At 45.0% G+C, this 27,026-nt stretch overlaps 2 protein-coding genes across 8 annotated transcripts; both read right to left on the reverse strand.

The window, feature by feature from the left end:
• Positions 1 to 12: 12 nt before the first annotated feature.
• Positions 13 to 7,284, reverse strand: msh4 (mutS homolog 4). The gene is made up of 21 exons (XM_027019580.3): positions 7,026 to 7,284; positions 6,678 to 6,770; positions 6,425 to 6,588; positions 6,039 to 6,149; positions 5,588 to 5,703; positions 5,257 to 5,430; positions 4,950 to 5,079; positions 4,816 to 4,858; positions 4,585 to 4,652; positions 4,012 to 4,086; positions 3,802 to 3,866; positions 3,096 to 3,265; positions 2,840 to 2,976; positions 2,554 to 2,657; positions 2,180 to 2,304; positions 1,880 to 2,080; positions 1,503 to 1,621; positions 1,299 to 1,427; positions 999 to 1,173; positions 753 to 841; positions 13 to 587 (listed from the first exon to the last, which is right to left on the reverse strand). Exons 1-21 carry the CDS (start codon positions 7,282 to 7,284, stop codon positions 399 to 401), a joined length of 2,736 nt encoding a protein of 911 aa, XP_026875381.3. The 3' UTR covers positions 13 to 398.
• A 404-nt stretch (positions 7,285 to 7,688) lies between these two features.
• Positions 7,689 to 26,316, reverse strand: atg2b (autophagy related 2B). Of its 7 annotated transcripts, none has more exons than XM_027019591.3 (43): positions 26,131 to 26,308; positions 24,864 to 25,246; positions 24,526 to 24,688; positions 24,275 to 24,427; positions 23,214 to 23,316; positions 22,615 to 22,777; positions 22,203 to 22,382; positions 21,980 to 22,076; positions 21,714 to 21,887; positions 21,423 to 21,574; positions 21,189 to 21,300; positions 20,706 to 20,949; positions 20,381 to 20,534; positions 20,189 to 20,281; positions 19,759 to 19,947; positions 19,353 to 19,626; positions 18,939 to 19,047; positions 18,612 to 18,825; positions 18,293 to 18,435; positions 18,014 to 18,171; positions 17,695 to 17,867; positions 17,311 to 17,461; positions 16,861 to 17,054; positions 16,527 to 16,607; positions 16,291 to 16,397; positions 16,045 to 16,137; positions 15,850 to 15,920; positions 15,658 to 15,734; positions 15,092 to 15,262; positions 14,477 to 14,609; positions 14,019 to 14,221; positions 13,467 to 13,696; positions 12,966 to 13,083; positions 12,684 to 12,875; positions 12,420 to 12,521; positions 11,673 to 11,751; positions 11,264 to 11,471; positions 10,869 to 10,938; positions 10,504 to 10,586; positions 10,174 to 10,295; positions 9,765 to 9,919; positions 9,511 to 9,660; positions 7,689 to 9,339 (listed from the first exon to the last, which is right to left on the reverse strand). In XM_027019591.3, the coding sequence occupies exons 2-43, from the start codon at positions 25,023 to 25,025 to the stop codon at positions 9,109 to 9,111; spliced, it is 6,231 nt and encodes a 2,076-aa protein (XP_026875392.2). In that variant the 5' UTR covers positions 25,026 to 25,246; positions 26,131 to 26,308; the 3' UTR covers positions 7,689 to 9,108. The 7 variants fall into 7 exon arrangements, with proteins under 7 accessions (XP_026875392.2, XP_081577567.1, XP_026875391.2 ...); XM_081721441.1 differs by having other exon boundaries at positions 13,563 to 13,696; positions 21,423 to 21,577; XM_027019590.3 differs by having other exon boundaries at positions 21,423 to 21,577; positions 21,714 to 21,884; positions 26,131 to 26,307.
• Positions 26,317 to 27,026: the final 710 nt, after the last annotated feature.

Raw genomic sequence — 27,026 nt, forward strand, 5'->3', positions numbered from 1 at the left:
AAGAATTATTGGTACTACTCTACAAAATGTTAACTTAAAAATAGGAACACCATTAGAAATTACAAAGAAAGACAACTTTTAAAGCGTTCAGTGTTATTCAACAGGAAAATCTTGTTTAGTCTCCAAATACATTTAGCATCAACTACACATGAAGCTGTACAGTTGATGACATAAACCAACAAAGCATTTTAAATCACCAAAGAACAAAACCACATTAACCTCTTAAAATTCCAACAGTATGAATCATGTCTTATTCATACACAGCTTGGTGATTTTGGACCTGCTCAGTTTATACAGACATCCGTCAAGTCACCTGTAGAACCTGGTGAGTGCTACTCGCCCAAATCCTGACACCCAGTCCATTTCCATAAACTGAGCTCCGACACACACAGCAGGGCTCACTCCACCGTGTCCATAGACATGAAGGCGTTCTTTAACTCAGCCTCATAATTTCTCTTCAGACCCTTTAAGTAGAGACGGAGGCTGTCTGGATCCAGTCTGGAGTTGCGGGCTGTTTGTAACAATCTGGTGGCGAGCCGATACACGGCCCTCTGTCGTAGCATGCCCGGCTCACTGTGATGCATTGCCTAGGGGTCACAGAGAAACAGTTGTAATGGCTTACAGCAGTCATGTGCCGGATCTACAAAATCCAGGGGGATCCAAATGTTTTAAGGTAGCGAGGCTTTGAGTCACTAAGTGATCAGTTATAAAAGGCATGAAAAGACAAAATGTCCACGTCGAAGGAAACTTACCCATAACTTCTTACTGACTTTGGCTGCCATAGACTTGGCCTCCTCAATGATGGAGAGAGGTAGGGAGGTGATCTCTGCTGCTCTTATACCTTGAAAAGCACAAGGGAACAAGCAGAAGAGAAATCTAAAATCAACAACAATGTACCAAACTTAATAAATGACATCATGTCCACACTGTGTTCAGTTATACTTGATCAAGTAGTTATTTCAATGTCATGGCCTTGTGTTAGAATGGTTTAAGGTTACCATAGTTACGCTCTTCGGAGTAACCTCGAGTCAGCAGGTAGGTGTAGATGACACTCTCTTTGCCGCTGTCGCCCCTGCATACATGCTGCACCTGCATGTGCTGGTTCTCCACGTTGGGGTAAAGAGTCTCCAGCTGACACAGCTCCAGGAAATGAGTGGCGAACAGAGTAAACGCCTGCAGGACCCAGAGAGAGCTCACAGTGGGCCGAGCTTGTCTCACGCAACTGTTTACGTGGTTCGCAATCTGATAACTTACTGCCACCACAAGAAGGATGAGACTTAAAGACCTCGGTACTGTACCTTCAGATTGATGAGGAATTCACAAATGGAGTGGCAGATTCCGACACCCTCCTCAGCGCTAGTGCCACGTCCCAGTTCGTCAATTATAATGAGGGACCTGTCACTTGCATTGTGTATTATGTAGGACACCTGGCAGTGCAATAAAAGAATGAGGATGGCTAGAATAAATGCGTCCCAATGCCTGTATGGCCACTGTGTATTCACCTCTTTCATCTCAACCATAAATGTTGAAGAGTTGGTCTCAAAGTCATCATCGACTCCTATTCGAGTAAATATCTGATCAGCAATGCGGAAGGAGGCATACTCAGCAGGCACAAATGACCCTAGGGCAAAAATCAAAATATTATTTAAGAGGGTGCTCAGTGTGTAGATGCCCGAGGTAGTATAACTTTACTGTGGACACTGAGACGTATATTTTACAACAATGCAATTCCGAAATCACGTAATCGAGAAAGAAAATTTGATCAACGCTAATAGTCGAAAAATATGCAAGGAGGCAAATTGTTGTTGTTAACAGATTTTTTTAAACATGATATAGCACAGTCAAATTTTGGCGTATCCAAAATAGCATGCCTACGTACCTATCTGGGCCATGATTTGGCAGAGGGCCACCTGTTTGAGGTAGGTGGATTTGCCACTCATGTTGGGTCCTGTGATTATAACGAAGTTGCTTCCCTCAGATATGTAGCTATTGTTAGAAATGGCCTGCTGTGCAGTTATGCGCTCCAGGATTGGATGACGACCTTGCTTTATGGCCAGCGTGTCGGTGAACTCGGGCCGCACTGCGGGGAGAGAACCAAACATTGACTGATCCATCTATAAATCATCACATCCTAGACTATATTTCATGATGTGCATGTGTTCCTGAAGTGTAAACCTACCATAGTCTGAGACAGTGCAAGCATGGGCCAGGGAAAGCAACATGTCCAGCATGGATTCGGCATCGGACAGCTTATACAAGCAGTGGATCTGCTCATACACTCCAGTTAGTAACCGGCAAACCACCCTGCAGAGGTTTGGTGGCAAGGAGAGGACTGGAATTTCAGCCATCTACATTCGTGAAATGGAACCTGACAGAATAGCACTACAATAGTCTTGGAAGTTGATCCGAAATTAAAAGGAGCTGATGGATGAAAAATAATTTAAATCATAAATCATGGATGTCTGAAGTCAGTTTGACACCACTTATTAAACATGGATAATGCAAAATTTGACAGACAGGTGAGGGACAAGATAATGTGTGTGAGATGCTCACACATAAGACATGTGAAATATTTCCTTCAGGGCCTCATCACAGCGATCATTCATCTTCATCAGGTCCAAAGTGGTGAAGCTGTAATTGTTTTTCTGCCTAGTTACCTACAAGTCAAATGAGTTTAGCATGGACCTCATCATCATACTCTCATCTTTTTTCATCTTGGTCATGTCTACTGCATTACACATATAGGAGTTTATTAAAAAGATTCCAAAGCTACAAAAAAACAAAAAACAAAACTAAACTAAAATGACAAAGATCTTGCTTATATATGTTTAGACCTCACTTTAATGAACTCTCCTGGTAGCTGTCCATCAGGCAAGACCACGCCCTCCAGCTTCAACTGGATGAAGAACCCGCGGGCAGTACTAAAGCTTGTTCGCAAGGGCAGTTCATACTTTTCTCCCAGCTGATCTACCAGTCCTGCGCAGAGTGTGGGGCACACACATCACACTAACCTAACGACTCCACCTCTGCGTTGACTGCCAGCGCAATTATACGTGCAACTTTCTCGAATTTCTTCTTGGATGCTTGTTCTTTACCTGAGATGTCATCCACCACCTCAGTATAGGCGCGTCTCGCAATGTCCAGGAACTCGCTGACATTGGGGCGCACGGCGTAGCACTTCTGCGTGCGCATATTCAGACTGCCCTTCATGTAGCTGGTGTCATCGTTGATTACGGTTTTGATCTGAGCCAAAATGCTCTCAAACCTGGGCCAATGCAGGGTAAGAGCTAAACTAAAAATCCAACACTGCTGCAAGTTAAAAACTCCTCCAGACCTTTTATTATCTCTGCACTCTCAGGTGTGATAATTTGCCAAAGTTTCCCTCAGTGACTAGTAAGACCCTCTAGACAAAAAACATGTTGTCATTTCTTCCCTAATTCATGCTTATTGGTCTAGCTTGGTGCTTCATCCGCTATTCCAAATAATTACAAATACGCTTTCAGTGGGACTCGGTTATGGTCATTTTTGCCAGCCAGTGTCTCAGCGTTCCATCATGCACATGGAAGCCAAATTCTGCTCAACAACTCTTTTTCATTACATTAATCACGATGTTTGACGCTGAACAAGAAGGTACTGTTATTTGAGGATGTAACAAATTTTGCCAGAGTAGTGCATTATCACTGAACTAGTGTATTATACTGAGGGCTTTGATGTATATTTTCGTTGTTTAGCAAATGCACTTGCAACAGCTCACTCGCACAAACAAGTCCAGATGAGACTGCATTTGCATGTGTTCATTACCTGTTGTCTTCTAGCGAAGTGCAACACGCTTTCAGCATGGCTGTTTTAGCATTCTTCAACACCATCTGTCAGAGAGACATATTCAAATCCAGGATAATGCGTTCTGAGAACCATTCATTCGTTATCATGCCTCTACGGTGCAAACACCCTAGTTTCCATGCAAAATTGTGCTCAAAGTCCAGGACAAACAAATCAGCTGACAGTTCTCACCTTCAGGGGTGCTACCAGCTCTAGAGTGTGTTTCAGTTGGATCACGTGCGTTATCTTCGCCTCGGCCACCGCCACCTATAAGGTTCCCATGGAATGTCACATGGTTTTCTAAGACTTTGTTAAGATAATTTTTCTTGTGTCAGGAGCAAAATTAGTTGACAGCAGGAAATAACTAAAAAAAAAACAAACTCCACAAAATTACTCAATACGTCCACGATTATATACACTCATTGACAGTCTAACAACCATCAACTAAGGACCAAGACTTGGCCAATACCATCATGGGGTAAATATAATACATTGCAAGATATCTTGTTACATTACAACATTCAAAATATTCTCTACAGTGTCTAATTTCCTATGACCACAACACCATTACATCAAACAGCACCGACCATAACCACATCAGCCACACCAGCCATATTTGCAGTAATGTAATCTCACTACTTGCAAAAATGTTTATTTTGATAATAATGCTAATAAGAAAGGAAATAATTATTTTAAGGCAAATGTTCAATCCCACTGGCAAATTTATACATGATTAAATACACAAATTGTCCAGCTACAAGTTACCGTGTCTTGCTTGGGGAGCTGAACCAGAGCAGAAAGTAGCTGATCTATATCCAAGAAGTGTGCAATCGCTGGAAATACAACACAAAGGGCAAGGAGTATCTTATACACAATTTAGTGTTCAGTTTCCTGCTACGCCTTGTTAAAATACACTGTCCGAGAGCCATGGCAGGGGTATAAGTTTTAGCCAAGAAAGCACACCAACAGTGATTGCTGAAAAATCAAACACCTCACCATTTTTCAGGCCAAAAAAGAGTTCCTCATCTTGCAGCAGCTCCTAGAAACACACCAGTAGGATGCTGGATAAACAGATATTCAGAGACAAGCATTTACTCAGTCAGCTACATACAGCACACAGTTGTACACACCTGTATGGTGTCCAGTCGGGTTTTAATGGTGTCGGCATCCAACGGGGGCTCCAGAATGTTGGAGCGAAGCCTCCTCTCCCCACCAGGCGATTTAGTGTAGTTCAACACGCCAAGCAGTGTGTGATCGCTCCTGCACGTTAGAATCCACCAACACTAACATACTGCCACCAGTTCTCAGTGTCAACAGACTGCTCCAAGGAAACAGTAGTGTCAATATTTCTCAAAAGCAGAGAGTGTAATAATATGAGAAGACAACACTTGGGGGTTTGGGTAGGGGGCAGAAAAACTCCTTTGGCTATGTTTTAACCTGTGATCCCTGTTGTTAACCACGAGTTCCAGGTTCCTGGCTGAAACTGAGTCGATCATGGCAGTTTTCTCACTACCCGTGAAGCTCACTTTCAGAGATTTAGGAGCGTAGACACAGTTCTGGATGAACTCAAAGTACTTAAGAAGAGAGGCAGCAGCTGCTAAGCAGTAGTACCTGCATAAAGGCAATGGTGTCAACATACAAACTCAAACATGCTCCTCCCAGGGTCATTACTGTGCTCATTTATGATTAAAAAGCTTTTTGCACAATAGCTGCATGAACTTCAAATCAAATTATTGGAGCTGACAGAGTGAATAAATGGGGCGCATACTTGGTCTGCACTTCCATTACAACAGTGCTGAACTCGGCAGCACAGAGCTGCTGGATGTACTCCAGGCCTTTCTTCTCATTAAAGTACTTTCTCTGAATGGCAGTGAATGCTACCGACTGTATGAATACACACACACACATAAATTTGCATCATGTACACATTTGTGAACAGCTGCCATAATCCACAAGTGGTACAACAGAGAATATATTGCTTATTAATATTTGTCATAGCAAATCCTTCAAATTGAATCTCTTCAATAAAACTGATTATTCAACACATTCAATATTTTTTATTCATTAGAGTTAATTTTACAAATGAAAGCCTTTTCTCAGTCTGTCACTATTTGTGTACTTTAATGCACAAGGACTAAATTGCTACTGTACTGCAGGTTAAGCCCATCCCGATTTCTAGCTCGGCCAGACCCAGGAAACAAATAAATGCCCACCAGTACCGGGAAGTTCTCTGTGATGAGATTGTAGAGTTTGGTCCCTTGGCCTTTCTCACTAGCAGTGTCTGGCATCAGAATCTCAAGGGGCATCAGTGTATGGAGTTTGGTAATTACCTGCATTGATTTTCAACACTGTTTACAAATGTGCAGCCAGAACTGCTTAATCTACAAAGAATTTTAAAGTGTAGCTGCTGATTAATGAAACCTTGTTAGATAATCAAAATCAAAAAGGATAATTATCGATGAGGTGAACTTAATTAAACTGCGAATCACATTCTGTAACCAGCAGTGTTTTATAAGAAACATATTTAGAAGAACAGATTCTGTTGTTTTATCTGTGTCAAACATGTGAAGGACTCAAAAAGTCTCTCTGTAAATCCAATCTTCACCTTTGCGTAGGTCCCAGTGTCTGCAAACTGTGAGAGTACCAGCTCAGGAGAATTGAGGTTGATACTGGACATGCCGATCTCTCCTCTGGCTAAACCTCTGCCCTCCACCACCGCCACGATCACCGAGGATGGATGGCACAAAGTTGCAGAGGAGGACGTGGTCACTGTGTTGGGAATGAATTTGGAGAGGGTATTAACCTTCACAGTATTCAAAACGTGTTTAAATAAGTTTGTGGGTTCTTTTGGCCCTTACTATTGAGCTCCCTCTGAGGTGTTCTCCTCAGGTGTGGAGTACTGGAACTTCCACCACTGATGGCCCATGGTGATCCAGAAGAGCAGACCAAGTCTGCGCCCAAGGACAGACCAACAAGTCAGGCAAAACTCGAGAGCAGGATGATGTAAAAGCAAGAGGCTCTGTACGAGCTATCCAGGTCAAATCGGTTTATTCAATAAAAACCAAGTAATATTAATTCTGCTTGCTCTATAAAGCAAAGCACGGCAACGAACTGGCTGACGAAGCTAACCAAGTTAGCTTAGCTAACAACAATTAGTTAGGTTAGCTAGCTAGCTAACACAGCTGTCGTTACTCGATGTTTGCTACCTCGTCTAGCGAGTGTCTCGCTCAGAGTTCGTTCCCGGACGCCGGTACTAGCCGCGACAGTTGATCCAGGACATGAACCGGCACTAGCGCGGCATGACCGGTTTGGAATTGGGAAAGGAGCCGGCGGCCCGGTGTCTTGTCGCCACCAGGACTGAGCGCGGCTGTGCCGGCAGTTGGACGATGGCAGAGTGCTTGTGTCTGAGGTACCCGAGGTGTCTGAGCCAACGGTCATCTCCTCTGTGGTGCTACCACGAAGCATTTACGCGTTCAGATTATTCCGTTTTATGGTGGCAAATAAAGGCGAAGGTAAATTTCAGTTGAAACTCCAAACTTATAACGTTAGGTATGCTGTCGTTAGCTGTCCTGTTGAAGCCAACGTCTGGTTTAGGGCTAAACGAGGTGTTTCGTGCCGTCTGATGGCTGGGTCAGGTTTACTTCTCTTTTAGGCATCTGACCGCCCTACAACCCAAAATAAACAAAAACAAAATTCCTTGGCCTTTTCTTTACATGGGCTGCGATCGCCCTGACTTTGGGTTACGAATTTACATTTTAGCAGATAGTTAAACGGATATAGTTTGTTAAATCCCACATGTATATCACATTGCTACATGTAGGTCCTTCCAACATTATTTTGGATTGTTACAATGAATTATTCCAAATGAATTAATGCACATTAAATAGTTTATTTCCCTTTTTTTCCCCCAATTATACATGCTTCCATACAAACCGCGGGAATTATCTGTACAATTATTTACAAGAACGCACTAGCATTTGAAATGAACCATACAACAAAAACAATATGCAAGTGCATTGCATCTGTCTGTTTCTTAAATTCTTAATTTAGTAATGTCTTACACAAAAAAGAGCAAGTGTAATATGTGAATTGCGCAATGTTCACATCTGATATAAATAAGGATGAGTGGAAGTTACATTTGCTTCCTTGTTTACAATGATAACATTTGGTATATGGAAAACCTACACAAATTGTTTCTGTCCTTGTCCAAAAATGTCATTTCTGGTACAGCTGCTTAGGAAATGTCTCGTAAGCAGCCACATGATGGTGTCACTGACAAAAACACATCCTGTTCTTTACAAGTTAGCCTAAGTAAAAAGTGCAAGTGTACGTTTAAATGCAAGCTTTTTTGTCAAAACAAAGTCTGGAGGGTTTTCAGGTACATCGGAAATTCATTACAGTCTTGAAAGCAAAAACCTAACAGTGTGGTCATAAGACAACTGAGAATTTTCCTAAACTGAGTGACTGACCTAAATGACAGGGTATAAAGAGATGCTATATAAATCATCATCAACAAAAAAGTGCACCATCTGTCTGTTAATCCCATACTCATTCCTTAGATTCTTCAGGAAACAATGGCATTTAATAAAAGCTTCTCTTTATCCTTCATCAGTATTAGTTACCCAGTCGGCCAAAAGTACTGTGCCGTTAGGATCATCATGCCTACTTGTGACCATACAAGCTCTAGACTGAAGCAGTGGAAACTCACCGAGCACTTAACCATGGGGGGCAAAATAAAATGGCACAGTAACCTTGCTTTACTTAGGACATCCCATCATGAAAAATTTGAAACAATGTTAATGAATGTTTTATAATGATGCTATGAAGGCACTACAGGGATGTCTGTTTGGTGCGAAGGGTTAGGAAGGCCAGTTTACAGATGATCACTGATACCACAGATGAAGGAAGAGGTTTCAGACAAATTTTGATTAATCTACTCCGTTACTATTAATGTGTTTCTCCAGTGCTGCAGCTTTGATCTACAATGTTGGGTCCATTACGTCTAGATAAATATTAAGGAAGAGCAGTGCCAACAACAAGAGAAAAGCAGATGGCTCCAGTTCCTTCTACCCTTCAGCAGGGTTTTTCTACCATTGTCTCTGTAGAGTGAATTTTCCAGGGTAACAAAACCATAGCTCTAAAAACTGAAAGTAATAAAAATGGAGGTGCAGACAATGGATCATCTGTTCAAGACCGTAGTCATCTACACGCTGCTCAACCAAGGAAGCACAGCTATCCAAGTTAGCCACTCAGCATGAACAACACATCCATCAGGAAGAGAGCACAAGTTTACTCATCTCCCAGACGCCATTTCTGTGTCTCTTCCTGGCGGGCATCTGGGTGGATCTGGTTCCTCATGCCCCCCAACACATTGGAGGTGGCCTCCGTGGCAACAATCAGAGGCTTGACAACGGCAGGAGGAAGTTGGCGCAAGACCCCACCCACGGCCCCAGTCATGCCCCTCTGCTCATGCTCACGCGTGGCCGTGTCGTAAATCGTCAAGGCTGTGTCCGTAATTCCCTATACAAGCAAGCGCACACACACAAACACTTTTTTAGTCTTTAGTCAGAGATTAAACACTAAAAACACAAAATATTTGCTTATGTTATTAGGTATCTCAGAAGATATGCTTTTCTGTCTAGGATCGGTTGAAGGTCCTTCTGTATAAACCATAGTAAAGAGAATACATACCTCTTTCACCACACTGTAAGCCTTGGCTACACCTTCTCTGAGATCCACTGGTTGATGTGCCGGTCGATAATGTGAGTAGCGCTTGATCTTTTTGCATTCTCTCTCATCTGGCACTGGAGACACCATGTCATAGGCTGTCTCTGCAGCTGCCTGTACAAAAACAAATTTGGTTGGTGGGGGCAATTAATTCATGCTTACTCTATCCTACACAACATACACAAAGGTGAGTAAGAGACAGATGACAAGGCCTTTACCTGGATGGTTCGCACCATGCGATTGGTCAGCTCCAGAGCTGCCATGGCAGTGGAGGTCCCGAATGAGGCAGTACCCCGCTGGAAGCCGCGCACGATTCTTCCGTCTTTCCGATACTGCTCTATGGGCAGCCACACCAGATCCCTAAAGCCCTGGACTGAACACAGCAGTCAGAGAGTACATTAATTCACAGCAGTGGACTCATCAGAAGGTCTTTGACGTTTGACCTTTTCACACAAGATAAAGGATTTATACGGCCCATTTCTATCATGCAGGTCAGAGTAGGATCAGCGCCAGTCTAGCCATATGGGTGCGCTCATTGTGGTGTAAAAGGTAAAACCAGACTCTAGATTTTCTATAGTTTGATAAAATATGGGCATGTGTTTATATGAGAGAGAGAGATGCACTCACCAAGCTGCACTAAAGAGTGGATGGGCCCCACTCCACCAAGCAGCCCCGGCAACTGGTTTTTCCTTATGTCATTGAGCCATTCGTTAATGACATAAGAAAAGAGCTTGTCCATACCCAATAGCCTGCAGAGAGAAAAAGCAGCTACTCACATGTCAGCTCTGTGCACCAATTGGATCAGCCACAACTCAGATACGTGTAAGATATTTCCTACTGTCATATCTGGGGGTTTTTTTGGGGGGGGGGGGGGGGGGGGGTTTGGTGTAGCATTTTTGCTGGGTTTAACAGCATGTTGTGCTGTGTTGACAATCAGGTTGCGGGCTGAAAGCACACCCTTGTCTGTAGCAGAGTCGCCGGAGTTTCAGCTCGGAGCAGTTCAGCTGCGTCAGCCCAATTACGATACCTGCAAAAGTGCCCTGGAAGAAACGTCAGCAAAGCTTCATTTAATGTAAACACTCACATTCTGCAAACTACAGTCCACATAGCACATCTAAAAGTCTTGTTTTGCCATCACAAACAGTGGTGCTTGTAAGTTTGTGAACCTAAATTATGTTTTAGGTCAACTTTATGCAGAAATATAGAAACTTTTAAAGGGTTCACAAACTTTCAAACACCACTGTAAATGGGATGGAGGGAGGATACAGAGATCTGATTAAGGTCTTATACTAGTGTAGTATGTACTACTATAGAAAGCACACCTGCTCCATGGCCATGTGTTTTCCATGGTAATCCAGCCGGATTGGCACCTCAGAAGTGAATCTGAACTCTCTAAAAGAGACCAGGACAAAATAACACAAGGACCTTCTATATATTACATTTACAGCATTTAGCTGACACTTTTATCCAAAGCAACTTACAAGCATGACTGAATACAACTTGAGCAACTGAGGGTTACGGGTCTTGCTCAGGGGCCCAACAGGGGTAACTTGGCAATGGTGGGACAAACTTCTGATTACTAGTGAAGTACCTTAGTCACTGAACTACCACTGTCCACCATATATTTTGCACAGCTTGCTAAGAAGTATAAATGATTGATGATCAAAGACCAAACACACACCCATACCCCCCCCACCACCACACCACACACACACACCTGAAGAAGATGGGCTGGTCAGAGAAGGATGGGTGCGCAGCATCAGGGACGAAGTCTTGGCTGGATGCCGCAAGGCCGTTCTGGCTGGAACGGCTGTGGGTGGGCACGGAGATGATTGGCGCAGGGTCCTGCCCCGCCCCTCCGCTGTACTTAGAGAAAGTACAAGCTACTTCTGGCCCAGGAGGCTTTTTCATGGATACATACAGTGCTACAACAGAAAGAATGGAAGAAATGGGGGGTGGGGGGGACACACAAGAAAACCCCAAAATATGAGCAGGATACCACTACAGCAGTTAACCAAAGAATCTTGGGTGTCACTGGAATGACATCCAAGCCTTCAATAAATTCCCAGCCAATAACAGCAGTAGCATATGGATCAGTTCTGCGCTGTTTGGGTGCCAAAGCTCACCTTCCTGTTCTGGTGGTGGGAAGAGCTCCACCTCAGCAGCCAAACTGGTGAAGAAGTCCTTCAGGAAAAAGAGAGCATCCTGCCAAGATACGGAGCAGCTCACCAGTAAGGCCAACTAAAACTCGGTTCCGAGACTACCAATGATTTTTTTTAAATTTTAAATAACATTACTTGATGTGATGATTTCACTAAAAAACTATTTATAAGTTAAAGTTAAATGTCAAAGTCAAATTTATTTATATAATGTTTTACAATAGCCGTTATGACAAAGCAGCTCGTCACATGTCCAAGTCCAAACCCCCATTGAACAAGCCAAGGGCGACAGTGGCAAGGAAAAACTCCCTAGAGCATGAAGAAGAAACCTTGAGAGGAACCAAGACTCAAAGGGGGGGGGGGGGGGCCATCCTGCTCTGGCCGAAGGCACAGTCGTATGCCCACAAATTTATTAAAAAGATTCAGATTTTTAATGTACAAATTAATTTCCCATAAAGGATTTAATCATAAAACACATTTACGCATGGGTTTTAGACTTCACCACTGCTGGTGAGAGTGGCCACTTTTAGCAAAACAGAGTGTTGGAACGAAACGCTATACAACCAGGACCGGACATGGCCACCTCTAGATTAAACCCTACCAGAGTCTGTGAGTAACCAGTACTACAACGTGCCATGTGGTCTCCGTATTAAAGAGTGGGCAGGCTGTGGGTCTGGTTTAACAGGTGAAGAGAAGGGTAGGAGATGCCTTCACCTGGTCGATGTTGAGGCGCAGTGGCATCAGGGAGACGCGCAGACAGCACTCCTGTGGAGCCTGGCCCACCTCGGGCCGCACGTGCAACGCTCTGACCGTCAGCTGCAATACCGCAGCAATGTGCTCATTAAAGAACAAATATACCCACAAACACCGATGCAGAACCACTCCATTCACACCATTTCATACTAGTCATTTCTGATTACTTATAGAGATGTAGAGATTTGGCTCAAATGCTTGTGTGTATGTGAGATACTCCCTCACCATGTTGGAGTGAGCCTTCCTGGGCATCTCTTTGCTGGAATACAGGTAGAGAAACTTGTTCATCATGGAGGAGGCCAGTCGGTCTCGTATCTCCAGGTCCTGCACGGAGAACACCTGCCTGGAAACGGGCTGCTCTGCAGGCAGGCCCGTCTCCGCTGACGCCTGGGGATACAGCTCGTGCTGGAAGCGCACCTGAGACCACACACGCAAAGGATGTTTTACTGCATCCTGCTACTGGGAACGGTGTTAAGTCTGGTCAAGTTTACATGTGGCCCAACCCACCTTGCTAAGCTGAATCTCCATCAGCACATCGGGGTTCCTGTTGCTGCCTCCCCTAGAGCGGGAGCCGCTTCTGGCTTGCCTCACCGGTGTCTGAGAGGGGGAACTGTGAGGAGTACACCTACACACACACACACACACACACACACACACACACACACACACACACACACACACACACACACACACACACACACACACAAACCTTTTAAAGTTAATCTGTTCATGCAGTTTTAGCAATAGACTGACCATCACTGCTCCACTGTGGAGTTTAACAGAGAAGTGTTTTCAAATCAAAGTTCAAAGACAGATCTGTCACTGCAGGGTGTATACAGCATGTGCATTCTTTGGGATTTTAAGAGAAATCTACAGGAGGCTACAAACTAATGTAAATTCTCTCAAGGGTGTCCGTGCCCTCATCAGGTACAATCTAGCCGAGAGTGCTTTGCACCTCGTGAAGACTTCTGGGGATCAGAATGGAGACCAAGACTGACTCAGCCTTACCCTTGGCTACGGGCCGGGGAGGAGGAGAGCAGCCCGCCGGCAAAGTCCTTTCCTCCATACAGGTGCCAGACCACAGAGATCTCCTTCACAAAGTACCTGATCTCAGGCACAGGGAAGTGCAGCAGGCCTCTGCTTGTGGTGCTGCCCTCTAGAGGCTCACTGAAGTAGTTCTCCAGCACCACAATGGGTTCTGCAGTCAGTCTTTGCACCACTGGCTCTTCATCTCTGTCCTGACGGATGCGACACACAGGCAATCAGATACACTGTTTATTCTGCCTCATTTTACATGGTTCTGGATGCTTGTCCCTTATTCATGCATAACAAACCATAAACATTTGTCATAGATAAACATTTTTTAAAAAGTATACAATTTTATTCTCAGAAGAAGTTTGACATCAACCACTGTATTTTTTTCCTGCATTACAGGTTATATTAATAACTTCCTCAGTTTGTGTTTTACAGGCACTTGTTACGATCAAAACTGAATATTTTCCCACCGCTCCTTCTTTTGCACACGCCCCACTGCGGCTCGCGCAAAGCGGTGCAGCTTACCACTGCCCTGTAGCCCGGAGTGTCCAGGATGCAGAAGTCATCAGTGTCGCGGTGTGTGCTGGGGATGTGTGGGGAGATGAGGGGCGAGTGAAGCGTTGGGTAGGTGGGGCTGGGCTCCTGGCCCACACTCCCGCTCTCGTCCGGGAAGAGGAAGAGATCAGAGCGCGGTGGTTCGTGATCGCTCACCTGATCATCATGAACACCTGCACGCAGTGGAGTGGACCGCGGAGCTTATACGGGTCATTTACATGACACATTATTATTAGCTGTCAAATTCCTGTTGGATGTCTTACTATAAACACTGCACTGGGCTAACAGATAATTGGTAAGTACAGTTAAATTACCACATTACAAGTGATTATTGTATTTCTATAAATAAAGATGTCCAAGCATTATTTAACAAGCACTTGTCAGAGCGTTGTTTCTAGAGCACGGGTAGCGCTGAGCCATCAGCTCACCATTGGGCTGGATCTGCTGGCTCTGCTGGCTGTCCGGCTCCTCCATGGCTTCACTCATCAGCTCCTGCAGCAGCGTCTGCTCGGCCTCGGGGAGCGGCGCTGCTTGGCTCGGCAGCTGCTCAGCCAAGTCCGGCTGCAGAGGGACACCAGGATCCAGGCTCATAACACTACAGCCGCTTCACTACACTACAGCCCTCTTTGTCTCTTCTTGACTGCTTGGATTACAAATTCGCTTGACACAGCTGTCAAATTCACTCCTGATGCGGTCTGTCCGTTTTGTTGTTTTCTTTTGGGATTTATTTTCTTGTTCATTTTTGTTGGGTTTTTTTTTTTGGTCTGCCGTCCAATGAGTTTAGGTGACGCATTTTATCCAATTATGACTGAATACACCCTGAGCAATTGAGAGTTAAGGGTCTTGCTCAGGGGCCCAACAGTGGCAACCTGGCAGAGCTAGGGCTTGAATTAATGACTAGTTGAGTACCTTAACCACTGAGCCAGGAATACCCTAATAAATTAGCTACCATGTCAAACTAAACTCAGACAAACCTCATAAGCAGTGTCTGGCTAAGGTAAGAGGCGATCGGGCTGGGAAGCAGCGGTGTGCGGGGGGCTGACCTTCACTCTCTGCTTGCTGCTGCTGGTCCTGCTGTCCTGTCTGTAGGGAGGCAGCAGGTCACCATAGCTGGCCACGTACTGGACGAGGTTCATCAGCGCGGCACACGAGTCCGAGCAAGTGCGGATGTGGATGACATCGCTGGAGCAGCGCAGCTCGAACCTCGGCTCCGTCTGGGTTACAGGGGCGCAACGAAGGCCTTGAGCATGCCGAGCTCACGCAGCGGTACACACTCCTGACAGTGGCTTCCGACCTCCAATCCCTGCACAGGCTTCTTATTTTCTGATTCCTCAGATCGCTGATCTTAGCAACTTATGTTCAGTGGGAGCTGACTGTGAGGTTAAAGGTTTTATTCTGTTGCTTTTTGGGTTTTTTGCCACTTCAGCATACATTTACAGCATTTAGCTGATGCTTTTTATCCAAAGCGACTTACAATTATGACTGAATACACCTTGAGCAATTGAGAATTAAAGGCCTTGATCAGGGGCCCAACAGTGGCAACTGAGTACTAGTCGAGTACCTTAACCACTGAGCTCAAAATGCCCTGGCAGCTTTAGCCGTGTCTTACCCGCACTCCGTCTGTGCCAGGTTTGACCGCTGTGATCCTTAGCTCCAAAGTGCCCATGTCCACCACTTGCACATAGTCTGGACAACAAAAACAGATGCTGTGTAATTAAACCACTTCACTTATTAGTAAGGGAACATTTTCTCTGACATCTGTACAATTGCAAGAGACACTCCTGGAACTATGACTTCTCACCTCGAGCCAGGTTGACAGATACTGTGTTGGTCTTGTCAGACAGAAACAGCGCTGCCTCATCTAGAATGATTCTAGCAGACCAAACAATCATATTACACATCAACGCCTTACAGATGAGCAGTAGCAGATAAGGACAGCAGCAGATGCTGTGTAGTGTTGAGATGTTGTGTAGTAATTAAGGACATGTCCCCCTACCTGAGAGAGGATGAGGAGTGGTCCAGGGAAACACTGCTCGAGATACTGAAGGTCTCCACCATGAGCAGAGACCTCACAGGTAAATACAGTGGCCTACAGCGAGACACAGGGGCATTGCAGTTTTTACAAAGCATGAACATATACAGAGGATGTTATGCTATGAGTTCTGAACGTGCTTCTTCTGTGTGTTCCTAACTGCAGTATTAGGAAGCCAGCCCCCAATCACTGGAGATAAAAGAACCCTACCTGTAGTCCAGAGAGCAGCTCCACAGGTGGAGGTGGAGGGTCGTAACAGAGGTTGGAGGAGTATAGCCAAGCACAGGCTCATCCGACACATTGAGGAAGTCTACTATCTGCATATGATACACCCCCCCCACACACAAACACACAGTTTAGCATGGTTAATGCCATTCACTGATACGCAAGTCTACCGTGATGGATCAAGACCTAAGTGAAGAGTGCCTGAGGTAGCCGGTTGTTACCTGGTCATACCAGCCAAGACTGGAGGGCACCACTCTGTGCTGTAGTGTGGCTCCCCTTATCCCAACAGCGATCAGGAACTCCTGAAAACATCACACACACAAACGCGCACACACAGTCTTTTTAAGGTATTCATTTAAGATATTCATTTATTAGATAAAAATAAATAAATAATAAAATTTAAGATGTGCCAATTCAAAATCACACAATAGTTATTATAAACTATTATTATAAACTATTTTTACATAATTACTCAAATGCCATAAGAGGCAACACACATAAAGCCCTAGCTGTAGATTCCTGTGCCCAGTACAATAGTAGTTCTCTCACTGGCACCTTGACATTGCGCTCAGTGCTGTGGGAGGAGATCTTAAGGGCAAGGGACAGCATGCTGTGAGGCTCCACTCCCAGCCCCTCAGAGGGCGCCGCCCTCTCTGACTCGCACGCATACACCATGGGCTCCAGCCAATGAGGACGTGTCCTGCACGGCAGCTTCACATCCCACACAGGTACATCGCCTTCCACTGCGCCTGGGAGAAACCGCACACAATCGTTCTCTTCATCCTTCACACACACATACATGTACACCTCTCATTCTGGGGACCGCAATTCCTCCTTATGCTCTGCTGAGGGGAGTTAGCCTACACATACAAACAAAACACACGCCTCTGCAGACAGCGCAGCAGACAGACTGATTTTGATTCACTGATTCTCACTGCAGGACTGCGACTGGGGAGATTATTCCAGAAACAGGGCAGTAGGCAGCCTGGGTCTGGGACAGGTTACCGTGGTGATAAAGGCAGACGCTGGAGGTGTGGAAGCAGACGTAGTGCTGGTCCTTATAGCCCTCATACTGCGTCACGCTGAACATGACTGCGTTCTTCACCTCCATCCAGAACTCGCCGTGTCTATTCGTCAACACACCCTTATCCTCCTGCTGCTCCAATACACATACGGCCAGCACTTTATTTCAACTGCATGTTTAAATTATTTTCACTACATCACATGCTACATATTTATATTATCATGAAGTAATTATGGGGCATAATTATATCTGGGTATATATAATAATTATACATGGGGATAATAAATCTTGAAGTTAAAATGTGACCCTATTAGACTGTACATTATAGCTATTTTACCACTCCAGATCCAGCCAGGACCACCCACCGTAGCCTGTGTGTGCAGAGCTACCAGGCTGTGATTGACAGACAGGAGTACAGAAAACAAGCTCTGTGAGTTCTTGGACTGCATCTTGGTCTTTCTTTTCCTCATGTTCCTATAGCCCAGCTCAACAGAAGCGTGGTACGGGAGGGTCTCTTCCTCGGAGCCACTCTCCTCCTCTACACACACACACACACACACACACACACACACACACACACACACACACACACACACAGGCTGAGAACACGACGTGTAGTGTGGCTGAGAAATGCAAATAAGGTGCGAGAGCAGCTGGGCAGGGAGGGAGGGAGGGAGGGCATACCATCAGGCCCGGGTGACCTGAACTGGCTGAAGCTGTCTTTGCCGTAGGTGCTGATGAGCTGGCTGGCTACGGAGAGGCCCGCCCCGTACGGCATGGCCTCCACCGTCTCCACGGGCGACGGAGCCGTGGGCTCCCATAGGAGCAAGTCATTGTTAATCCTGCCAAAGAAAGGGCCTTCCCTTTACCACACATGCTGGCTACGGAGACAGCCCGAAGCTCTACGGAGCAGAATCAGAAAAAAACTACAACAATGTGAATTGCATTAGGTGGCTCGAGAACCTGTTGTGCAGTTTCTCATAGAAGCTTTTGTTGGGTAGTGACAGTTGCACATTGGGGAAAGAGAGTTCCAAGATATAACGGGAGTTGCTGATGGTTTTCTCCTGGAATTCTGTCATCTCCACCATGTCTCCTGGGATGACCATCTGACAGGAGCATAAATAATAAATAAAAAAATAGATCGATCGATCGATAGATAGATAGATAGATGAACACATACAGAGATAAACAAACACACACACACAGCACAATGTGTGCCTATATGTGCGGTAATGTTTGTTTGTTTATTTATTGGGAATTTTCCGCTTTCCTGAAGCCTCACCTCTTCATTCTCATACATGACGCGTCGTGAAGAGAAGGGCGAGGGCTCGGGTTTGCTGAAGTCACACACATCTTTCAAGGAGTGCGCCGCGCTTTCCTCCTCTCCCTCTTCCTCCTGGGAACCACCTTCAGCACCTTCCTCCTCCTCCTCCTCTTCAGCAGTAACCCGCTCCAAGATGGAGTGCACAGCCATGGGGTTCACCTTCAGCACCACCCTAAGCAGCAGACCAGGAGGAAATTAAAAAAACAGAAAGAACTCATGAACAGAATTTTTTTTGTTGTTACACAGCCATGTCTTGAACGACCGATCCATTTCTGACTACCACACCTAGGCCAGTCAAATTTTCCGCTGTCGGAAGAGGTCATGTTCTCCTCCATGGTATGAGACACGCGCAGGAACCTGGCTGCAGTATGATCTTTGTCATTCTGGAATGTGCCTGGGGAAAGAGGAAGTCAGAATGTTGGATCCTGAATTAGGCAACTTGAAAATAATAATTTCCTTATGCATTTATTCAGTCAAATTTAATGGCACTGTTTTTTTAAAATACATTTATTTCTATCGCAGATGAAAACTGGAGGATGTGTAGGTGACCGTACTGATTCATTCTTTTGTTCATGGTCTTTGTTTGGCATAAATATGACAGACCTTTATCAGCAAACACTGTAGTTTTAAGCATCAACCAAAATGCATCGTGTGTGCATGTGTATGTAGTGTTTTGTTTTCATACGTCAGCGGTCGTACCACTGAGCTCTTTGAAGGTGAGCTCCATCTTGGTCTGCTCTGGAGAGCTACCTCCTGTGAACTCGGTCTTGAGCTCCAGGTCCTCCAGTTCCAGACGCAGTACCTCCTGCTGCAGGGACTTCTTGAACCAGGGGCCCCTCTCCTGATCCGAGCGCAGGTCCGGGATTGGGAAGCGCACTACCAGCACTAGCAGGGGGGCGTTCACCGATACAGACACCAAGCAGTGTGCCGGGGTGCGGCTGTCCTCCAAAAACACCTCCGCAAATGCCTTGTGCTGAAAGGGGTCACGTGCGCGTGCGCACACACACACAGACACGTATTAGCAAATAGATACAAAGTACCGGAGGCAAAGTAGCATGATGGCCCAGATTACAGCAAGGAAGGTAAAGATTAAAGAGGGTCTCACTAGGCTGACGTGTTTATTGTAGGAGGTGTACATGTGGGAGGCCATGGTCTCCGTGGTGACCAGTTTCTGGGGCTGGAGCAGGGAGTTGAGGCGGTCCACTATGCTAATGTCGCACTCACACCGAGCCCTCCCCAACTCCACCAGGAACTCAGCTTTACGGGGCATAGCGCTCAGACGCGCCTGCCCGCCCTGAGGTAAGGCAGAGAGACAGAGAACATTTACATTTATGGCATTTAGCTCACGCTGAGACAACTTGAGCAATTGAGGGTTAAGGGCCTTGCTCATGGGCCCAACAGTGGCAACTTGGTGGTGGGGCAAGTACCACTGAGCTACTACTGCCAATTTCAGATTCAGAACACACATGATGCTATTAGCTACTTATGGAAAGTGTTTCTCTTATTAGTCTTGGCACGCTGCTGCAGACCCTCACCTGAGGGCCCCTGCGCTCCGTTAGCTTGTACAGCAGATGGAGACAAGCACAACTGGGAGTCCCGCTGCTGGCAGGCACATCAAACGTGAGGAGCTGGTGTTGGACAGGGGGGAGAAAAGGCTTTACTCCTTACAGAAACAGACCCCAACATTGAGCGGCACTGCGACTTCATGAGGAGGAAGAAGAGGACACCTCTGTGTAGTGGGCAATGCGGCGGCTGTGGCTCTCCGTGGGGTAGAGGCATTCCAGCAGCTCCATATGGCTCAGGGACAGATCCGTATTGAGAGCGCGTAGGCCAGAGCCCTGGCAGTACTCATATGTCACCTTTAACCCCTGACCTATAAACCTGACAGAGAGAGAGAAAAAACACAAGTATGCCAGGTGTACAGAATTGCACAGCAGTGCATAATGGAGAAGTTTCCCGAATTCGGAAGCTTACTCAGGTAAAATTTCTTTGTGCATAGCACAGAATCACCTGTATCAGAGCAATACAGACCATAATTAGAAAATCGCTCACCTGAGGTGGTCATGCGGACAGGCTTGGTCAAAAACAGCTCGGGATTGGAGGAACCCTCCCACATGGAGTTGATCAACAGCCACCATGCGGAAGAACTCAGAAGCCATTGGTGCAAGGGGGCTAAGGGCGGAGTCTGGTGGTGGGAGGGGATCGATGTGGAGCACAGATAGGCATAGATTGCCCACCGTCAGCCTGAAGACCATCTCAGGCCTAGACTCATCACAGTGGCCCTTGGACTGATGCGCTAGAGACAAGGACAGCAGCCAGTCGAGGTGTGAGGCACAGTGTGATCATTATACACATTTACCTTATAATATGAGGATATGGCTCCCAAAGCACCGCATCTCTGCCCAGCAATACGAGACGTAGATGTGGTACAGTTTCAAAATGCAAACGTTTTGCAGTGGTGAATCACTTCTGTGGTAGATTTGGGAGGGACAAAGAAGACAGCCATACAGGGGCAGTCGATCGTACGCAACTTACAGGTCTGCCTGTACAGGTTGTGTGGGAGCTGAGAGTCTCTGGAGAACAGTGGGGTCTCCTGAATCAGTTTCTCCTTCTGTTTAGGCAGATCCACATACTCATCCCACACAGCCTAAAGGGCACATTTAATATCATTCAATAATGCTTTTCTCTATAATAATTATACACAATGATTGTTTTAACTTACAGGGGGATTTACAAATGATTGATGCTACTGGAAATGGAAGGGCTCACAGCTGCACTGCCAGTTGGCGATTCCCCCAGAGAGGCGGAATAGTTGCTGTTAAGCGATAGGTCCAGGTCGACAGTGGGCGGGTCTCCAAGAGGAGGTAGAGATGATAGGCTGTGTGACATGTCCATATCAGCCATAGAGAAAAACACATCATCTGCTACAACGACAGGGGAAAAAACAAACAAACAAAAAAACAACACAGGAATGCGGTGAAATTACCGACCCAAACAATAATCCGAGTGTTCTGCAAGGGAGGCTTAAAGCAGAGAACTATAACCTAAGGCAGAACGGACCTCTGCTGGACACCGTTCTTGTAGTTTGACTCTCGAACAAGTCGTGTTCGCCACCCACGGCCATCGGCTCCTTTTTCAGGCAGCGGTTGAGCTCCAGCTGGAGACGGTACTCATCCTCTTGCTGCATGGGCCGACTTTTCCTGTCCTTTGCCGAGCCAGGCCACTCCTGTGCTGCTACACGAACACACACACAGACAATCATCCAGCTCATGCTGAAAACAGAGGAGTTGTGCATGAAATAATTTCAACGTCCTTGTAGAAGTCACCTGAACTGGAGAAGATGCCAAACATGTCCAGCAGGAGGTGTACTTGACGTGGCGAGAGAAGCATGATCAATGAATCAATCTGTCCGTCGATATCCAACTGCAAAAAGGTCAAACTTTATTGCCAACATGTACTACATTTATTTTCACTGCCCTTATATTGACACACTCCACACTCCCATTCAGACTCCCAAAAAAGGTTTGATACTGCAACAGGGCTCCAGACCTTGGCTCCAGGCATGGCTTCATTCTGCTTCAGCACCAGGGACAGCTCCAGTCTGCCACTGAGGCAGCCCACCTGCACGGGTTCAAAGGGCGTGCTGGCACAGACCGGCTCTGTGAACTGGGGGTGAGGCTCGCAGATGATTTTTGGATTCCAGCTTGGGGACAACTTAGGCTCAGTATCCTGGAAAGCCAAGAAAGAGGGCAGACCAGTTATAATATTTATCATTTATAAATGTATAACTTATAATATTTTTAAAGGTTGTTCAACATGCCAAAACAAGGCAAATATATAATACATACAATGACACAGAAATATTACAAGTTGCATTTAGTGAAATTACAGCTAATTAACTAGCTTCACTATAATAAACACACAAATTGATCTGTTCGATGGCAGCATAAAAAAAACTCACTGATTGAGTGGGGGAAGATTTAAGGCTGGCACGTGACGTCTCCGAAAACTCGTCCCAGAAAACAGTGGTGCCATCCAGAGTCAGGTTTTTATGTGCAAACGTGGTGGGCTGGTGCACATTCACGCTGGAGCTCTTTTCACCAGCCTCGTCACAGTAAACCATCCTGAGAGCATCCGGGCACAAAGAGCCGCTTTTAACAACCAATGAAACCATTTCATGGGCTAATCAGATGATTAAACAGAGCTGATTTGTCCTCCTGCTTCAGGAAAAAAATAGATCAGAAGCCATAGGACAATGAAATCTAGGTGAGGTTACATAATGTCATAATTCCATATTAGAAAACTGCAATGCTTGTTACTTAATGATCACATATGCAATAACTTAAATTGAAATGCCCTACAATTATAGCTCTGTAATTCCAGGGCATTTCAATGACAGAAGATGACAGTCCGTTTCAACAGAAATTTACAGTAAGGAGATGACGCTTGGAATTTCAAATGTTATTTCAAAAATCTTGTTTGGTTCTACAAGAAAATATACTCTACATTAACAGAAAAATATTCAGAGCCAAGCCATGTTGGTCTATTATCAAAACGTACCTGTTGATTCGGATTTCGAGGGCAATACCTGTTTTGGAATTATCTGGAACATGTTCAATCCTGAACACTGTATCCAAAAAAGTGACCTTGACTCTTCTTAACACTAAAGAATGAAAAATTGAGACAGTAATTCACTCAACAGGCAACTAAAACTAAAAATTAACAATAATTGAAAAAGTCTGTACAGACTCTAGACAAATTTCCTTTCTTTTTAAACAAACCTATAAAATTTAGGCAAAATAAGGGCAGAGGTTTTTTGTTTATTTCATATTATATTCTTCCCATATATGCTGATTGCATGGCCTACACCACTTAAAGGCAACTGTACACTGTGTGATTACAATAGTCTTAAACATTTGTTGCACAGCACATTGTTTAAAATGCTGCCACTGAAATCTGGACCGAATTCCATAACTGTGCGATTTCATTTTTACTGAAAGTCAGACTATATGATAAATATTTTCTGGCGATAAACTCAAGATGCTAGAAAACTGACATTCTGCATGTCATGCATATGTGGATCTTTTTAAATGTATTTTTAAAAATGGGTTCCTGCAACTAAACCCCTGGATTAATAAAAGCAACGTTTTCTTTGAAAAAGATGATGCGGAATCTCAGAGGAAAAATGTCTCTGAAGCCACAAAACATTCTTCTTTTGAGTCCTACATGCGTTTTTGTTTTGCCATGCTTCTGTTTATTTGTACTTGGCCAGCCTGCTCCCTATGATTTTAGTCATGCATCTTTAGTAGTGGTCAAACTGCAGGATTTTAGAGCAAAGTTTCAGACACTACCAGAAGATAATCGTAGGCTGTCTTCGGTTACAAAGGTGATAAATCAGTCACTGTGTACCATGACACAGTACACGATTTTAAGTCACAACAAAATAATTCTTTCCCAGTTTGCAAATGTTATCTGCAGCAGCACAATCACAACGATAATCACACACCATAAAACTGGCTTAAGAGAGTTTTAATGAGAATGCATAATACTGCAATGCTGAATAGTTTGTTCATGATCTGTGACTGGCACTTTACAAATGCACTCAGAACAGAATTCTGTACCCGTCTCTATGGTCTCTGCAAACTTCTCCAGACCCTCCAGTGGTTGGAAACTTTCCCCCAGGTCATCAGTGAGTCTCTGACTCAAACACTCCTTGGCCAGCTGCATACTGCTGGTCATGAAGCTAGACCAGTACATAGGCTCCATGCCGGATGCTGACAAGCAGAAAGATGACATCAAGGGTTTACATCAAACCGAGGAGTTACAAACGCATTCACGAGCTGCAGATGATGAAAAAGAGATATTCCCTCACTCGTACGAGGCTGGGGTCTGAAAACCATTTTCAAGCCTTTCACTTCCAAGGAACAGTTGTCCTGCAGCAGCGAAGCCCATGGTACAGTCAAGGAAATAGCCTGGATGAAGCCTTCGGTCACTTCAAAAGGGGCTTCCACCGAGTCCAGAATCTCGTTCAGTGACTGGTCAAGTGCGAGATAAGGTACTCATTCATACATGCAGCAACCATAAGTTCGGCAGTGCTATTTTGCTGTGATTATGACCACTGAGTAGAGGATCCAGCACCGCTTGTCCTACCTAAGAGTATTTTAAATGGTGGTGACACTTCCATTCTGTCACTGACTCGTATATACTTACCCACTTGTCTAGTGGCACCTGTGCAAGGGAACCTGTGCCGAGATAGAGGTCCAAACTAAGCTGTTCCAAACTTAGCTTTTCTTGGAGGAAGTTGCCCAAATACCGATGCAGCAGGTACCGACAGGCCCGCTTTTTAATGGACTCTGAAAAGGGCCACGGCATTGTGTCCTCCTTTCTGACTCAGCTTGTAGGTTCCCAAATAAGAATTTAACCTAATAGTGCATTTCCATGGAGCAGACACACAGATATTCTGCTTAATTTTGAGGATGTCTTTGGTACAGTCATTCTGCAGCTCATGAGAGATCCGATAGCTTCAAAAGGTTTAGGACTTGTAGCCCTGGGTAATGTGGCATGAAGGTCTCAACTCAGCATGTAGCCAATACCTGTAAATAGCACCAACACGGAAAGGAAACGAGGGCATCTGTTATTCCAAAAGCACTTTATTTCGGCATTGTACAGCTTTAATATTATCTGGCCTGTACAGGAACGCCGCATGACTGCAAATTTGTCAAAAAACCACAGGCCTAATCTGGATCGTCATATAACGTCAGATAGCTTTAGCTAGCTAGCTGTCTTATGTCCCAATCAACTGCGGTGGCCCTGGCCTTGTTTTAGATGTACTAAGGGTTGTCGGATTAACTGTAACAGAACTACAACAGGAACAGAAACAGCTGCATCTCTATGACGATTATGTATTATGCATTTCAATATATTCGCTTAAATTGCGCGTGCACTATTTTGCCAATTTATCAACAAAAGCCATGTCCTTATTGTAAATGCCCAAGTTAACTTAAAATAAACTATAATAATAATAATAATAATAATACTAGGATGCTACGCGTGTATGAAATAAGAGGCGCTACTTAACCTAGCTAGCGCGCTAGCTATCCAACATGATGCTCTTTGTTAGACACCTAGCTAAATAGCCATGAGCGACCGGTGTTTGTGCAATTGCAGGGAGCTGTATTGCAAGATAGCTATGTCAAGCCTTTCATCTTAGACAAATTAAAGCATACATTTGATAAAATTCGCATAGTATAGCGCATCTACATAAAACGTCACACTTTACCTAAAATATCCCCCAAACAAAAGGCAGCACGTCAACTCTGTAGTTAGCTAGCCTGCTACAAAATACAATATTTCGTGTACAGTTACGTACAGCATTTTACATACAATCATAAAAACCTCTGTATTCAACCGGAGGGTGAAAAATAGTAACAAAAAAACCCGCATACCAAGGACGACATGCCCACTAGACACCACTCACCTTCTTTCGGGTGTAGCTAGCGTTAGCCAGGTTAGCTAGCGGTGTTTACAAACAGTGTCGTGACTGCGCACTCTTGAGCGCACCCTCGAGCGCAAGTCTGCTCTCCGTGTGGCAGGCCGACGGTTCGCGATGTGTTCACGATCACCGAATCTGCGCAGCCCGTGAGCCCACTGGTAGCGCTGACTGCTGAATACGTTCTGATTTCTGAAAAATAATTAATCACGTTAAAAATGTTTAGGTGGGGGGTGTCTGTTCACCTTTCCGTCGTGTAATATTTACATTAAATCGTTTGTAGGTACGTAATAGGGAGGTGGGGTACAAGCTGCGGTAGACAGGTGAGTTGTTCTCTTTTTACGAGGGCAAGAGGGTGCGTCTACTTTCGGTTTGTGCAGCCCACATTGGTATTCCGCACAGAATCCTGCCAACCCGCAGATGACTCAGGGAAAACTCCCACTGTCTTTACACAACGTGCGGTCGTGTTTTATGACAGCCTTCTTGTCATCCATGTGTGATTTCTTTTTTGTCAGACAATTAACCAAGCGCCTGGAACACGAATGGCAAATGTTCCTTGAAAAACATGGTTTCAAAGACGAAGACGGTGAATCTCAAGAGGGGAAAAGGCATCAAATGGCATTTTCTCTGCGGCCACAACTCCACAATACATTCTTCTTTTGAGTTCCACATATTAATTTTATTATTTCTGCTGTTTATTTGCAGTTGAAGTGTTGGTTAGTGTGTAATTCCAGCCTGCTCCCTACTAGTTGTTTTTAGACGTGCGTAGTAGCAGCGGCCACACTCAGATTTTAGAGCAAAGTTTCTGACATTTTTAGAAGATAAACATCTTTGGTCATAGAGGTGATAAACTGGTTACTGTGTACCATGACACATCGCACCAT

This window comes from Electrophorus electricus, chromosome 10 (genome assembly GCF_041902795.1).
Source record: "Electrophorus electricus isolate QZ-2024a chromosome 10, ASM4190279v1, whole genome shotgun sequence".
Classification (NCBI taxonomy): Eukaryota; Metazoa; Chordata; class Actinopteri; order Gymnotiformes; family Gymnotidae; genus Electrophorus; species Electrophorus electricus.

Coding starts and splice junctions, on each gene's coding strand:
- msh4 (XM_027019580.3), bottom strand. CDS start 7,284: ATGCTTCGTGGTAGCACCACAGAGGAGATGACCGTTGGCTCAGACACC. Junction 6,771..7,025: donor CGAGACACTCGCTAGACGAG/GTAGCAAACATC, acceptor CCTTGGGCGCAG/ACTTGGTCTGCTCTTCTGGA. Junction 5,431..5,587: donor GTAATGGAAGTGCAGACCAA/GTATGCGCCCCA, acceptor GCCTTTATGCAG/GTACTACTGCTTAGCAGCTG.
- atg2b (XM_027019589.3), bottom strand. CDS start 25,025: ATGCCGTGGCCCTTTTCAGAGTCCATTAAAAAGCGGGCCTGTCGGTAC. Junction 17,462..17,694: donor CTCTGCACACACAGGCTACG/GTGGGTGGTCCT, acceptor GTATTGGAGCAG/CAGGAGGATAAGGGTGTGTT. Junction 10,587..10,868: donor AACACATGGCCATGGAGCAG/GTGTGCTTTCTA, acceptor CGTTTCTTCCAG/GGCACTTTTGCAGGTATCGT.